Source organism: Pezoporus wallicus, unplaced genomic scaffold, assembly GCF_028554395.1.
Source record: "Pezoporus wallicus isolate ANWC-B61680 ecotype Strahan unplaced genomic scaffold, APGP_CSIRO_Pwel_v1 contig_14849, whole genome shotgun sequence".
Taxonomy (NCBI): Eukaryota; Metazoa; Chordata; class Aves; order Psittaciformes; family Psittacidae; genus Pezoporus; species Pezoporus wallicus.
This window is the reverse complement of record NW_026635523.1, coordinates 1-17,219: the sequence shown is the minus strand read 5'-3', so window position 1 is coordinate 17,219 and position 17,219 is coordinate 1. Positions and strand designations below refer to the sequence as shown.

Sequence of the window (17,219 nt, the reverse complement as noted above, 5' to 3'; positions counted from 1 at the left end):
TCCATTTCTCCCATCACCCCCATCCCCTCCATCCCCCCCATCGCCCCCATTGTCCCATCTCCCCATCCCTCCCCATTGCCCCCATCACTCCCATTACCCCATCACCCCACCCCCCATCACCTCCATCCCTCCATCACCCCCATCTCCCCCTCTCCCCATCCCCCCATCCTCCCCATCCCCCCCATTGCCCCATCACCTCCATTTCTCCCATCACCCCCCCATGCCCCCCATCCCCCCCCCGCCCCCCCCATGCCCGCTCACCCTCCACTCTGTACTTCTCCATCTCCTGCACCTCGGCCACGCTCTCGCGGAGGTCGCTGGCGAAGCGCAGGCGGTCCTGGGGGCTGGGTGCGTTGAACACGATGAGCACCTTCCGCTCCCCCCCCGGCGCCGCCGACAGCAGCTTGATCCCGAACTGGTAATCTGGGGGGGGGGCAGCACGGCGGGGGGGTAAGGGGGGGCAATGCGGTGGGGGGGGTAAGGGGGGGGCAATGCGGTGGGGGGTAAGGGGGTTGGGGGGGCTAATGGGGGGGAATGGGGTGGGGGGGTAAGGGGGGGGCAATGGGGTGGGGGGTAAGGGGGTTGGGGGGGCTAATGGGGGGAAATGGGGTGGGGGGGTAAGGGGGTTGGGGGGGCTAATGGGGGGGAATGGGGTGGGGGGGTAAGGGGAGGGAAATGGGGTGGAGGGGTAAGGGCGTTGGGGGGTAAGGGTGGGGAAATGGGGTGGGGGGTAATGGAGGGGTAATGGGGTTGGAGGGGTAAGGTGGTTGGAGGCATAAGGGGGTTGCGGTGGCTAATGGGGGGGATGGGGTTGGGGGGTAAGGGGGTCGGGGGGGTAATGGGGGGCAATGGGGTGGGCAATGGGGGAGCAATGGGGTTGGGGGGCAATGGGGTGCTGGGTTGATGGGAGCACTGGGAAGGGCGCTGGGAGCACTGGGATGGGCACTGGGAGCACTGGGATGGGCGCTGGGAGCACTGGGATGGGTGCTGGGAGCACTGGGATAGGCACTGGGAGCACTGGGATGGGCACTGGGAGCACTGGGAAGGGCGCTGGGAGCACTGGGATGGGTGCTGGGAGCACTGGGATGGGCACTGGGAGCGCTGGGATGGGCGCTGGGAGCACTGGGATGGGCAATGGGAGCACTGGGATGAGCACTGGGAGCGCTGGGATGGGCGCTGGGAGCGCTGGGATGGGCGCTGGGAGCACTGGGATGGGCGCTGGGAGCACTGGGATGGGTGCTGGGAGCACTGGGATGGGTGCTGGGAGCACTGGGATGGGCAATGGGAGCACTGGGATGGGCACTGGGAGCACTGGGATGGGCGCTGGGAGCACTGGGATGGGTGCTGGGAGCACTGGGATGGGCAATGGGAGCACTGGGATGAGCACTGGGAGCACTGGGATGGGCACTGGGAGGACTGGGGGATGCTGGGCGTGGGGGGGGGCACCATGGGTCAACCGATGGGCAACACAACGAGGCAGGGAGCATCCCATGGGGTACCCCATAGAGGCCACCGCGGCACCAGGAGACACCCTGTGGGCAGCACTCCACGGTGGACCACATGGAGCAAGGGGGCAGGGGAGCACGCACTGGGTTGCCATAGGGTGCCATAGGGTGCTATAGGGTGCCATAGGGTGCTATAGGGTGCCATAGGGTGCTATAGGGTGCCGTGGGGTGCTATGGGGCTCACAGGCGTTCTGGAAGAGCTGCATGTGCATCTCCACCAGCGGGAAGCTCTGGCGGAAGCTGTAGGTCACCAGGATCTTCTTCTTCTGGAAGATCTTCGTCACCTACCAACGGGGGGCCATAGGGTCAATGGGAGACACCCCCCACCCCCTCCCCATGGACACCCCCAATGGGGCCCCCAGCCCCACGGCGCCCCGGGCTCACCACCAGAAGGTCATTGAAGAGGAAGACCTCGCGTTGGTGCAGCCCCAGGCGCTGGGGCCGGTTGGGGTCGGGCACCTCATAGAGTTGGCAGCAGCAAACCAGGCGCCGGTGGGGCAGGGACAGCACCTGGGGACAAGGGGGGGGGGGACAGGAAAGGGATGGGGGGGGGGTCCTTGGTAACTGCAATGGGTGCTGTTGGGTCACCGGCGCCATTGGTCATTGGGCAACCTTGAGTGTTGTGGTCAATGGGCACCACTGGGTCAACCAGGGCTTTTGCCATAGGGTGGCCTAGAGCATCCCTCAGAGAGCACCTTGAGCATCCCCATAGGGTGGCCTAGAGCATCCCCCATAGGGTGGCCTACAGCATCCCTCTAGAGCATCCCCCATAGGGTGACCTAGAGCATCCCTCTAGAGCATCACCCATATGGTCACCTAGAGTATCCCTCATAGAGCACCTAGAGCATCACCCATAGGGTGACCTGGAGCGTCCCCCATAGGGTGGCCTAGAATATCTCCCCATAGATCACCTAAAGCATTCTCTATAGGATTACCAAGAGCATTCACGATAGGGTCACCTAGAACATCCCCATGAGTTACCTAGACCATCCCCTATGGGTCCCCTAAAGCATTCCCCATAGGGTCACCTAGAACACCTCCCATAGGTCACCTAGAGCACCCTCTATGGGTCCCCTAAAGCACTCCCCATAGAGTTACCTAGAACACCTCCCATAGGTCACATAGAGCATCCGCTATGGGTCCCCTAAAGCATTCCCCATAGGGTCACCTAGAACACCTCCCATAGGTCACCTAGAGCATCCCCTATGGGTCCCCTAAAGCATTCCCCATAGGGTCACCTAGAACACCTCCCATAGGTCACCTAGAGCATCCGCTATGGGTCCCCTAAAGCATTCCCCATAGGGTCACCTAGAACACCTCCCATAGGTCACATAGAGCATCCCATATGGGTCCCCTAAAGCATTCCCCATAGGGTCACCTAGAACACCTCCCATAGGTCACCTAGAGCATCCCCTATGGGTCCCCTAAAGCGTTCCCCATAGGGCCCCCATAGCCCACCCCTCCACAGACCCCAACCATCCCGGTCCCCCCCCCGGGACCCACCGGCTTCTTGCCGACGATCATGCGCTCGACGGCCTGGACCTGGGACACGTGGTCGTCGTTGGTGCGCAGCTCCCGGCTCTGGATGCGCTGGTAGATGCCCACCAGCATGTCCCGGGGGATGTCCTCCCCGTTGTCCACCCCTGCGCGACACCGGCCACCGCTCTAGAACCCCCCCATCCATCCATGAGCAAGGGATGGGGATACCCCCCCCCCCCCCCCCCCAATGAGGACCCCCTTGCTCCATCACCTCGGAGGTTCTTGATGAAGTCCTCCAGCTTCATCTTGCGCTCGGCCTTCACGCTGGGGCTGTACATGTCCGTGTTGAGGAGGATGATGGCGAAGGCCAGGATGAAGATGGTGTCCGGGTTGCGGAACTGGCGCAGCAGGGCCGCGTTGCACACGCAGTAGCGCTGGCTGCGGCGTGGAACAGGGCTTGTCCCCATGGCCCATAGGGTCAATGGGGGGGGGACTCGGCACCGGTGTGGGGCAGAGCTCCTTGCGTGTGGGGAATCGCATTGAATGGTACCTATAGGGTCACCTAGAGCATCATGTGGGGCCCAAGGCCCCCCTGCGTGGTCCATAGGGACACCTGGAATGTCACCCATCCCTGCATGTGGCATCAAACCAAATGTCCCCCAACCTGGTCCACGGGGTCACCTGGGGCTTCTCCTATAGGGTGACCTAGAGCATTCCTCATAGGTCACATAGAGCATCCCCCCATAGGGACACCTCCCATAGGGTGACCTAGAGCATCCCTCATAGATCACATAGAGCATCCCCCCATAGGGACACCTGGGACTTCTCCCATAGGGTGACCTAGAGCATCCCTCATAGGTCACATAGAGCATCCCCCCATAGGGACACCTCCCATAGGGTGACCTAGAGCATCCCTCATAGATCACATAGAGCATCCCTCATGGATCACATAGAGCATCCCTCATAGAGCACCTAGAGCATCCCTCCGTAGAGTCACCTCCCATAGGGTGACCTAGAGCATCCCTCATAGATCACCCAGAGCATCCCTCATAGGTCACATAGAGCATCCCTCATGGATCACATAGAGCATCCCTCATTGATCACCCAGAGCATCCCTCATAGAGCACCTAGATCACCCCTCATAGATCACATAGAGCATCCCTCATTGATCACCCAGAGCATCCCTCATAGAGCACCTAGATCACCCCTCATAGATCACATAGAGCATCCCTCATGGATCACATCAAGCACCCCTCATTGATCACCTAGAGCATCCCTCATTGATCACCTAGAGCATCCTTCATGGATCACATAGAGCATCCCTCATAGATCACATAGAGCATCCCTCATGGATCACATCAAGCATCCCTCATTGATCACCTAGAGCATCCCTCATTGATCACCTAGAGCATCCTTCATGGATCACCTAGAGCATCCCTCATGGATCACCTAGAGCATCCCTCATAGATCACCTAGAGCATCCCTCATGGATCACCTAGAGCATCCCTCATAGATCACCTAGAGCATCCTTCATGGATCACCTAGAGCAACCCTCATTGATCACCTAGAGCATCCTTCATGGATCACATAGAGCATCCCTCATAGATCACATAGAGCATCCCTCATGGATCACATCAAGCATCCCTCATTGATCACCTAGAGCATCCCTCATTGATCACCTAGAGCATCCTTCATGGATCACCTAGAGCATCCCTCATGGATCACCTAGAGCATCCCTCATGGATCACCTAGAGCATCCTTCATGGATCACCTAGAGCATCCCTCATGGATCACCTAGAGCATCCCTCATGGATCACCTAGAGCATCCCTCATAGATCACCTAGAGCATCCCTCATGGATCACCTAGAGCATCCCTCATAGATCACCTAGAGCATCCCTCATGGATCACCTAGAGCATCCTTCATGGATCACCTAGAGCATCCCTCATGGATCACCTAGAGCATCCCTCATAGATCACATAGAGCATCCCTCATGGATCACCTAGAGCATCCCTCATGGATCACCTAGAGCATCCTTCATGGATCACCTAGAGCATCCCTCATTGATCACCTAGAGCATCCTTCATGGATCACATAGAGCATCCCTCATAGATCACATAGAGCATCCCTCATGGATCACATCAAGCATCCCTCATTGATCACCTAGAGCATCCCTCATTGATCACCTAGAGCATCCTTCATGGATCACCTAGAGCATCCCTCATGGATCACCTAGAGCATCCCTCATAGATCACCTAGAGCATCCCTCATGGATCACCTAGAGCATCCCTCATAGATCACCTAGAGCATCCTTCATGGATCACCTAGAGCAACCCTCATTGATCACCTAGAGCATCCTTCATGGATCACATAGAGCATCCCTCATAGATCACATAGAGCATCCCTCATGGATCACATCAAGCATCCCTCATTGATCACCTAGAGCATCCCTCATTGATCACCTAGAGCATCCTTCATGGATCACCTAGAGCATCCCTCATGGATCACCTAGAGCATCCCTCATGGATCACCTAGAGCATCCTTCATGGATCACCTAGAGCATCCCTCATGGATCACCTAGAGCATCCCTCATGGATCACCTAGAGCATCCCTCATAGATCACCTAGAGCATCCCTCATGGATCACCTAGAGCATCCCTCATAGATCACCTAGAGCATCCCTCATGGATCACCTAGAGCATCCTTCATGGATCACCTAGAGCATCCCTCATGGATCACCTAGAGCATCCCTCATAGATCACATAGAGCATCCCTCATGGATCACCTAGAGCATCCCTCATGGATCACCTAGAGCATCCCTCATGGATCACCTAGAGCATCCCTCCATAGGTCACATTGAGCATAGGTCACATTGAGCATCCCTCATGGATCACATGGAGCATCCCTCATGGATCACATGGAGCATCCCTCATAGACCACCTAGAGCATCCCTCCACGGGGTCACCTCCCATAGGGTGACCTAGAGCATCCCTCATAGATCACATACAGCACCCCTCATAGATCACATAGATCAGCCCTCATGGATCCCATAGAGCACCCCTCATGGATCCCATAGAGCACCCCTCATGGATCACATAGAGCATCCCTCATAGACCACCTAGAGCATCCCTCCACGGGGTCACCTCCCATAGGGTGACCTAGAGCCTCCCTCCCAGGTCACATCGAGCACCCCTCTGCAGGGACACCTGGAACCCCACCCCACGGCCCCATCCCTCACCTGAAGGCCTCGATCAAGCGCTCGACCTTCTGGGCCTCCCCCTGCACGCGGATGTGGGACTGGAACTTGCGCAGGGCCTCATCCAGCTCCATGCCCGAGAAGTCCATCTCGTCTACCACGCAGCTGCGGGGACACCCGCGGGGTGGGCTCGGTACCGGGGTCACCCCCCATGCCGAGGGTCCCCATCACCCCCCCTGCCCCACGGCCATGGGGCCCCCCCTCACTCGAGGACGTCGCGGTTGAACTGCTTCTGCCGGTTGCCGAGGAACTCGCCGATCATTTGCCGGCTCAGCCCCTTCCTCTCCAGGATGAAGTGGGCCACCCCCACCGGCGTGTCCGAGAGGAAGCCCCTCTCGATCAGGTACTGGATCCCCTTCTCTGGTTTCCTGTCAATGGGGGGGACCCATGGCATCACCACCATTGGGGGAGGGGGGGGCTCTGTGTGTGTCCTGTCCCCCCCACCCCGGCCATGGGGTGACCTGGACGTCATCATCCCCTGGGTCATCATCATACCCATGCTATAGGGTCACCTAGAACATCATCATACCCATGCTATAGGGTCACCTAGAACATCATCATACCCATGCTATAGGGTCACCTAGAACATCATCATACCCATGCAATAGGGTCACCTAGAACATCATCATACCCATGCTATAGGGTCACCTAGAACATCATCATACCCATGCTATAGGGTCACCTAGAACATCATCATACCCATGCTATAGGGTCACCTAGAACATCACCATACCCATGCTATAGGGTCACCTAGAACATCATCATACCCATGCTATAGGGTCACCTAGAACATCATCATACCCATGCTATAGGGTCACCTAGAACATCAGCATATCATGCTATAGGGTCACCTAGAACATCATCATACCCATGCTATAGGGTCACCTAGAACATCAGCATATCATGCTATAGGGTCACCTAGAACATCACCATACCCATGCTATAGGGTCACCTAGAACATCAGCATATCATGCTATAGGGTCACCTAGAACATCATATCTCTACTGTAGTGCTACCTAGAACATCACTGTACTCATACTATAGTGTTACCTAGAACATCACCATACCTATCATATAGGGTTAACTAGAACATCAATGTACCCATGCTATAGGGTTACCTAGAACATCACCATACCTACACTATAGGGTCACCTACAGCATCACCATACCCACCCTATAGGGTCACCTAGAACATCCGCCATACCTGTAGTATAGGGTTATCTAGAACATCACCATACCCTTACTATAGGGTTATCTAGAACACCACCATACCCACGCTATAGGGTCACCTAGAACATCGCCATACCCACACTATAGGGTCACCTAGATCATTATACCCAAGCTATAGGGTCACCTAGAACATCACCATACCCACACTATAGGGTCACTAGAACGTCAACATGCCCATGCTATAGGGTCACCCAGAACATCACTATACCTATGATATAGGGTCACCTAGATCATCATACCCACACTATAGGATCACCTAGAGCATCACTATACCCATGCTATAGGGTCACCTAGAACATCCCCATACCCACCCTATAGGGTCATGTAGAACATCACCATATCCACACTATAGGGCCATGTAGAACATCACCATATCCACACTATAGGGCCACACAGACCATCCCCATCCCCACCCTATAGCCTCACCTAGAGCATCCCCACACGCACCCTATAGCCTCACCTAGCCCATCCCCATCCCCACCCTATAGCCTCATCTAGCCCATCCCCACACGCACCCTATAGCCTCACCTAGCCCATCCCCACACGCACCCTATAGCCTCACCTAGCCCATCCCCACACGCACCCTATAGCCTCACCTAGCCCATCCCCACACGCACCCTATAGCCTCACCTAGAGCATCCCCACACCCACCCTATAGCCTCACCTAGCGCATCCCCACACCCACCCTATAGCCTCACCTAGCCCATCCCCACACGCACCCTATAGCCTCACCTAGCCCATCCCCACACGCACCCTATAGCCTCACCTAGAGCATCCCCACACGCACCCTATAGCCTCACCTAGAGCATCCCCACACGCACCCTATAGCCTCACCTAGCCCATCCCCACACGCACCCTATAGCCTCACCTAGAGCATCCCCACACGCACCCTATAGCCTCACCTAGCCCATCCCCATCCCCACCCTATAGCCTCACCTAGCCCATCCCCACACGCACCCTATAGCCTCACCTAGAGCATCCCCACACGCACCCTATAGCCTCACCTAGAGCATCCCCACACGCACCCTATAGCCTCACCTAGCCCATCCCCACACGCACCCTATAGCCTCACCTAGAGCATCCCCACACGCACCCTATAGCCTCACCTAGCCCATCCCCACACGCACCCTATAGCCTCACCTAGCCCATCCCCACACGCACCCTATAGCCTCACCTAGCCCATCCCCACACGCACCCTATAGCCTCACCTAGCCCATCCCCACACGCACCCTATAGCCTCACCTAGAGCATCCCCACACCCACCCTATAGCCTCACCTAGCCCATCCCCACATGCACCCTATAGCCTCACCTAGCCCATCCCCACACGCACCCTATAGCCTCACCTAGAGCATCCCCACACGCACCCTATAGCCTCACCTAGCCCATCCCCACACGCACCCTATAGCCTCACCTAGCCCATCCCCACACGCACCCTATAGCCTCACCTAGCCCATCCCCACACGCACCCTATAGCCTCACCTAGCCCATCCCCACACGCACCCTATAGCCTCAGCTAGAGCATCCCCACACGCACCCTATAGCCTCACCTAGCCCATCCCCACACGCACCCTATAGCCTCACCTAGCCCATCCCCACACGCACCCTATAGCCTCACCTAGCCCATCCCCACACGCACCCTATAGCCTCACCTAGAGCATCCCCACACGCACCCTATAGCCTCACCTAGCCCATCCCCACACGCACCCTATAGCCTCACCTAGCCCATCCCCACATGCACCCTATAGCCTCACCTAGAGCATCCCCACACGCACCCTATAGCCTCACCTAGCCCATCCCCATCCCCACCCTATAGCCTCACCTAGCCCATCCCCACACGCACCCTATAGCCTCACCTAGCCCATCCCCACACGCACCCTATAGCCTCACCTAGAGCATCCCCACACGCACCCTATAGCCTCACCTAGAGCATCCCCACACCCACCCTATAGCCTCACCTAGAGCATCCCCACACGCACCCTATAGCCTCACCTAGAGCATCCCCACACGCACCCTATAGCCTCACCTAGAGCATCCCCACACGCACCCTATAGCCTCACCTAGAGCACCTCCACCCTAGCGCCACCACCATCACCACCCTACCCACGGTACCGCCAACCTCTCCCCGCCCTTCCCCACAGCTCCCGCGACCCCATAGACCCCATAGCCCCCCCCGCTCCCCCCTGCCCCTCACTTGTTGAAGAGGTTGAGGCCGATGCGGTACTGGCGCCGCTGGACCACGTCGTTGTTGAGCGCCGGCGAGTCCCAGCTCTGCCGCGGCTCCCGTTGGTACGTGGCCTTGCCGGGGGGCGGGGGGGGCTGCGGGGGGGCTGCGGGGGGGGGGGGGGGGGGGGGGGGGGGTCTCCTCAAGCTGTCCCGGGACGAGGAACCCGACGAGCAGTTGAGGCTCTCGTTGGAGTTGGAGCTGCTCCCCAGGCTCTCGTTGTCCCCATCGGAGCCCTCCTCGGGGGCGGGCGGCGGTGGTGGTGGTGGTGGTGGTGGGGGGGGGGGGCCGGGGGGGGGACCGGCGGAAGGGGGGGGGGGGGCGGCTTCGGGGTGGAAGCAGCGGTGGGGGGGTCCGCTACGGGGCAAGGTGCCCCCCCCGCCGTCGCCGGGGTCGTAGGGGCCCCCCCGGTTGACGGAGCCGCGGTCGGAGCGGTCGCTGAGGTCGGCGGAGCTGTCGCTGGGGGGCTCAACCGTGAGCAACGGGGGGTGCCCCCCCCCCACCCCCCCGCGGCCCCGGCATTCCAAACAGGGGGGGCCACGGCGGGGGGGGGGGTCCTCGGCCCCTCCCCCCCAGCGCTCGGCAGGGCCGGGGGGGGGGTTGGTGCTGGTGTTGGGGGGCGGGGGGGGGGGGGGGGGCAGAGGAGGGGGGGGCGCAGGGGGGGGCGGGGGCCCCCCCGTGTCCGAAGGGGGGGGCTCGGGGCTGGGGGGGCGCTCCGGGGAGTGGGGGGAGCCGGGGAGCCCCTCGTCCAGGTACAGGGTGACGTCACTGGTGGAGGTGGCGGCGCTGTCCCCCGCGGGGGGGGCGGGGCCGCCGGGGGGGACCCCGCGGCCCCCCCCCAGGGCCTCGTCAATGGAGGCGGCCAAAGATTTCACCTGGGGGGAGAGAGAGAGGGGGGGACCCCCCCGTCAGCACCCATTGACCCCCCATCAGAACCCATTGACCCCCCATCAGAACCCATTGACCCCCCATCAGAACCCATTGACCCCCCATCAGCACCCATTGACCCCCCCATCAGCACCCATTGAGCCCCCCGTCAGCACCCATTGACCCCCCCCCCCCGTCAGCACCCATTGACCCCCCATCAGCACCCATTGACCCCCCCATCAGCACCCATTGACCCCCCCATCAGCACCCATTGAGCCCCCCCATCAGCACCCATTGACCCCCCATCAGCACCCATTGACCCCCCATCAGCACCCATTGACCCCCCCATCAGAACCCATTGACCCCCCATCAGAACCCATTGACCCCCCATCAGCACCCATTGACCCCCCCATCAGCACCCATTGACCCCCCGTCAGCACCCATTGACCCCCCCATCAGCACCCATTGACCCCCCCGTCAGCACCCATTGACCCCCCCCATCAGCACCCATTGAGCCCCCCATCCCCCATAGCTCCCCCAGTCCCCTATAGCCCCCATACCCCCCCAGTTCCCTATAGCCCCCCCAGTCCCCTACAGCCCCCCAGTCCCCTATAGCCCCACAGTCCCCTATAGCCCCCATACCCCCCCAGTCCCCTATAGCCCCCCCAGTTCCCTATAGCCCCCCAGTCCCCTATAGCCCCCCCAGTTCCCTATACCCCCAGCCCCCTATACCCCCCCAGCCCCCTATGCCCCCCCAAGTCCCCTATAGCCCCCCCAGTCCCTTATAGCCCCCCCAGCCCCCTATACCCCCCACAGTCCCCTATAGCCCCCCCAGCCCCCTATACCCCCCACAGTCCCCTATAGCCCCCAAACCCCCCCCGCCCCCTATACCCCCCAGTCCCCTATACCCCCCCCTCCCCCTATAGCCCCCCCCCCCCCCCCCCCACCTGCTGCGCGAACGCCTCCTCCAGGTCAGCCCCTCCGGGCCCGAAATCCGCCGAAGCCGAGAGCTGCCGGGGGGGGCTCCCGGGTCCCCCTCCTCCAATCCCCGCCCCCACCTCCCCAGCTCCCCCCCCCACCCCCGCACCCCCCCCTCCATCCAAGCCAGCCCTACAGGACCCCCCATAGCGCGGCGCCCTGCGGGGCCCCCCCAGCACGCCCTCGTCCAGCGAGGCGGGTTTGCCTTGGAAGTACGGGGGGGGCGGCGGGGGGGGCCCCGGGGCCGGCGGGGGGGGGCCCCGGTCGTACTCCTCGAAGGAGAACTGGAGGCGGAGGCCGGGCAGGGCCAAGCGCCGCGCCCGCCCCCCCTCGCTCCGCAGCCGCTCGAACTTCTGGGCCATGCGGTACCGGCGGAAGGCGGCCTGGATGGTGCGGGCGGCGCGGCGGGTGCGGAAGTAACCCCCGTACTTGCGCTCCAGCATCTCCACCTGAGCGACGGGCGGGGAACGGGGGGGAACGGGGGGACATGGGGACATGGGGACATGGGGACATGGGGTGGGGATGGGGATGGGGATGGGGTGGGGATGGGATGGGGTGGGGATGGGGATGGGGATGGGGTGGGGATGGGATGGGGATGGGGATGGGGATGGGATGGGGATGGGGACATGGGGATGGGGATGGGGATGGGGATGGGATGGGGATGGGGACATGGGGATGGGATGGGGATGGGATGGGGACATGGGGATGGGATGAGGATGGGGATGGGATGGGGATGGGGACATGGGGATGGGGATGGGGTGGGGATGGGATGGGGATGGGATGGGGATGGGATGGGATGGGATGGGATGGGGATGGGATGGGATGGGGAGATGGGGATGGAGACATGGGGATGGGGATGGGGATGGGATGGGGATGGGGATGGGGATGAGGAGATGGGGATGGAGACATGGGGATGCGGGTGGGAAGATGGGGATGGAGACATGGGGATGGGATGGGGATGGGATGGGATGGGATGGGGATGGGATGGGGACATGGGGATGGGATGAGGATGGGGATGGGATGGGGATGGGGACATGGGGATGGGATGGGGATGGGGATGGGGATGGGATGGGGATGGGATGGGGATGGGGATGGAGATGGGGATGGGGATGGGAAGATGGGGATGGGGAGATGGGGATGGAGACATGGAGATGCGGATGGGAAGATGGGGATGGAGTCGGGGATGGGGATGGGGATGGGAATGGGAAGATGGGGATGGGGATGGGAATGGGAAGATGGGGATGGGGACATGGATGGGGAGATGGGGATGGGGCCATGAACAGGCACATGGAGACAGGGAGAGAACAGGACCGGAGAAGGACACGGTGAGGCCACCGTACAGGGCTGGGGACCATCATAGGGGCTGGAGACCATCACAGGGGCTGGAGACCATCATAGGGGCTGGGGACCATCACAGGGGCTGGGGACCATCCTGGAGGGATGGAGACCATCATAGGGGCTGGGGACCATCACAGGGGCTGGGGACCATCCTGGAGGGATGGAGACCACCCCACATGGTGCGCACCCCACAGCCCTGAGGACCATCAGGTACAGCCGGCTCCCATCACATGATGTTTGTGACACCCCCCCCATTACCCCCCATGTCCCCCCCATTGCCCCCCCCCATGTCCCCCCCGGTACCTTCTTGTCCTCCAGGTCAGTGGAGAGCTCGTAGCTGTCGCTCAGAGCCTTCGGCCTCTTGCTCTCCTCCTCCTCCTGCTGCTTGCGCAGGGCCACGCTCGCCGGCTGCGGGGGGAGCCGGGCCCAGCCCAGCCCCGGGGAGCCCCCCCCGGGCCCCCCCCCGGACCCCCCTGCACCGGGGGGAGCCGCTTGGGGGAGGCCCCGGTACGGGGGGGGGCGCCCGGGGCTGTCGGGGACCGGCCCCCCCCCTTCGCTGCCTGGAGCCTCGCCGTCCACGCTGCGGGGACACAGGGGCACCCGTTGGCACCCATTGACAGCCATGGGCACCCAGTAACACCCATTGACACCCATTGACAGCCATTGACAGCCATTGACACCCATTGACAGCCATGGGCACCCAGTAACACCCATTGACAGCCATTGACACCCATTGACAGCCATTGACAGCCATGGGCACCCAGTAACACCCATTGACAGCCATTGACACCCAGTGACACCCATTGACAGCCATGGGCACCCAGTAACACCCATTGACAGCCATTGACACCCAGTGACACCCATTGACAGCCATTGACACCCAGTGACACCCATTGACAGCCATGGGCACCCAGTAACACCCATTGACAGCCATTGACACCCAGTGACACCCATTGACAGCCATGGGCACCCAGTAACTCCCATTGACACCCATTGACAGCCATTGACAACCACTGGCACCCAGTGACACCCATTGACATCCGGTGTCACCCATTGACAGCCACTGACAACCATTGGCACCCAGTGACACCCATTGACATCCGGTGTCACCCATTGACAGCCATTGACAACCATTGACAGCCATTGACAGCCATGGGCACCCAGTGACACCCATTGACACCCATTGACACCCATTGACACCCAGTGACACCCATTGACAGCCATGGGCACCCAGTAACTCCCATTGACACCCATTGACACCCATTGACAACCATTGGCACCCATTAACACCCGGTGGCAGCCATTGACACCCATTGACACTCATTGACAACCATTGGCACCCATTGACAACCATTGACAGCCACGGGCACCCACTGACTCCCATTGACAGCCATTGGCACCCACTGACAACCATTGGCACACATTGACAGCCATGGACACCCATTGACACCCCATTGACACCCCCCTTGACATCTCATTGACACCCCATTGACACCCCCCTTGACACCTCATTGACACCCCCCTTGACACCTCATTGACACCCCACTGACACCCCATTGACACCCCCTTGACACCTCATTGACACCCCACTGACACCCCATTGACACCCCTTGACACCTCATTGACACCCCCCTTGACACCTCATTGACACCCCACTGACACCCCATTGACACCCCATTGACACCCCCCTTGACACCTCATTGACACCCCACTGACACCCCACTGACACCCCATTGACACCTCATTGACATCCCCCTTGACACCTCATTGACACCCCACTGACACCCCATTGACACCCCCCTTGACCCCCCTTGACACCCCCCTTGACACCTCATTGACACCCCCCTTGACACCCCCTTGACACCCCATTGACACCCCCAAATGGCCTCAAGGGTCCCCCATGACCTCTTGGATCCCCTCTGAGCTCAGACTATGGGGACAAAGGGACACAGAGCTGGGGACACACGGACATGGGGACACAGGGACATGGGGGAACACTTGGACATGGGGAGAGAGGGGAATGGGAATGCATGGGCATGGGGATGCATGGGCACGGGGATGCATGGGCATGGGGATGCATGGACATGGGGATGCATGGGCATGGGGATGCATGGGCACGGGGATGCATGGGCATGGGGATGCATGGACATGGGGATGCATGGGCATGGGGATGCATGGGCACGGGGATGCATGGGCATGGGGATGCATGGACATGGGGATGCATGGGCATGGGGATGCATGGGCACGGGGATGCATGGGCACGGGGATGCATGGACATGGGGATGCATGGGCATGGGGATGCATGGGCACGGGGATGCATGGGCACGGGGATGCATGGACATGGGGATGCATGGACATGGGGATGCATGGGCATGGGGATGCATGGGCACGGGGATGCATGGGCACGGGGATGCATGGGCATGGGGAAGCACGGACACGGGGATGCATGGACACAGTGATGCATGGGCACGGGGATGCATGGGCACGGGGATGCATGGACACAGGGATGCATGGGCACACCAGACATGGGACACACGGATGCATGGGAATGGGGATGCATGGACAGAGGGATGCATGGACATGGGGATGCATGGAGACAGTGATGCATGGACACACCAGACATGGGACACATGGATGCATGGACATGGGGATGCATGGACAGAGGGATGCATGGACATGGGAATGCATGGACACAGGGATGCATGGAGACGGGGATGCATGCACACAGGGATGCATGCACACACCAGACATGGGACACACGGATGCATGGGACACAGGGGCACACAAACACAGGGATACAAGTGCATGGGAGCACACAGACACAGGCACCCCCCCCCATCACTGGGGCACCCCAACCTCGCCCCCCCCCACCCCCAGCTGGGGCTCAGGTGCCGGGGAACGGAGGGGGTGGGGACCGGAGGGGGTGGGGGGGGTCCATGGTGGGGGGTGTCCCCCAAAACAAGGGGGAGGGGGGGTTAAATGATGCTGGGGGGGGTTATGGGGGGGTCCCCACTCACCCGTGCAGCAGCCGCTGCCGGAGCGGCCCCCGCCGCCGGTCGGCCGTGCACTGCAGGCACCACATGGGGGGGGGGCACCCCCAAAATGGGGGGGGTGGGGGCCGCCACAGACACGGGGACCCCCCCACAAAGAAGGGGCCCGGGGGGGGGCGGCTCCTCCGCAGCAGCACCAAGGGCCCGATCGGCCGATGGAGGAAGGGGGGGGGTAAAGGGGGGGGGGGGAGGAGCCGGAGGAGCGACCCCCCCCTTAACCCCCCCCGAAACCGGCTTGCGGGGTCCTCACCCCATGAAGGGGGGGGGGGGGTTTGGGGGGGTCCATTCGAGATGGAAACGGGGGGGGTCCCAAAAATGGGGGGTGGGGTGGGCCTGGATGCCTGATGGAGGAGGGGCTGCCCCATTGATAGGGGGTGTGTGTGGGGATGTCTGGGTTGTGTGTCCCCCCCACGTTCCCCTGCAATGGGGGGGTCTGCTCCCCACACACACTTGGGGGGCTGAGGTGTCCCCCCCAATGGGGTGTTCCCAATGGAGGGGGGGGAGGGGGGAAACGGGTTCTCCTGGCCCCAGGCGCCTGCGCGGAGCCCCCCCCCCCCCCCCCCCCCCCCCCCCCCCCCCCCCCCCCCCCCCCCGCGGGATGTCGGTTGCCATGGAGACGCGGCGGGGGATGAAGGGGGGGGGAGGATGCGATTGGGATACCCGGGGGGAAGGGGGGGATGGGATGGGAATGGGGGGAGGGGGAGGGGGGGGGGAGGGGGGGGTCCCGGCCGCCTGGGTCCCCGCGCAAGCCCCGCCCCCCCCCCCCAAAACGTCACCGCTTGGACCTCAAAATAGCGCGAGGAGGCGCCATGATGGAGGCGTCGCCATGGCAACCGCCCCCAAACAGCCCATCACCTCCCCCCCCCCAACAGCAAACGGGGGAGGACCCATATGGCACCTATAGGGCCCTGGGGATCCATAGGGGCCCTGTGGGTCTATAGGGATGCAAACAGCCCCTATAGAGCCCTAGGGATCCATACAGCCCCTATGTGTCTATAGGGATGCAAAGAGCCCCTATAGAGCCCTAGGGATCCATACAGCCCCTATGTGTCTATAGGGATGCAAAGAGCCCCTATAGAGCCCTAGGGATCCATACAGCCCCTATGTGTCTATAGGGATGCAAAGATGTGTCCCAAAGAGCCCCTATAGAGCCCTAGGGATCCATACAGCCCCTATGTGTCTATAGGGATGCAAAGAGCCCCTATAGAGCCCTAGGGATCCATACAGCCCCTATGTGTCTATAGGGATGCAAAGAGCCCCTATAGAGCCCTAGGGATCCATACAGCCCCTATGTGT

At 61.3% G+C, this 17,219-nt stretch overlaps 1 protein-coding gene across 1 annotated transcript; it reads right to left on the bottom strand.

The window, feature by feature from the left end:
* Nucleotides 1-253: 253 nt before the first annotated feature.
* LOC130592423 (IQ motif and SEC7 domain-containing protein 2-like) lies at nt 254-13,528 on the bottom strand (the record flags this gene model as incomplete). The annotated part of the gene is made up of 10 exons (XM_057396692.1): nt 13,177-13,528; nt 11,505-11,984; nt 9,661-10,565; nt 6,445-6,606; nt 6,221-6,343; nt 3,256-3,422; nt 3,009-3,148; nt 1,890-2,015; nt 1,690-1,789; nt 254-423 (listed from the first exon to the last, which is right to left on the bottom strand). Coding segments are annotated over exons 1-10 (2,724 nt in total), but the record flags the coding sequence as incomplete, so codon positions are not given.
* Between the last annotated feature and the right edge of the window lie 3,691 nt (nt 13,529-17,219).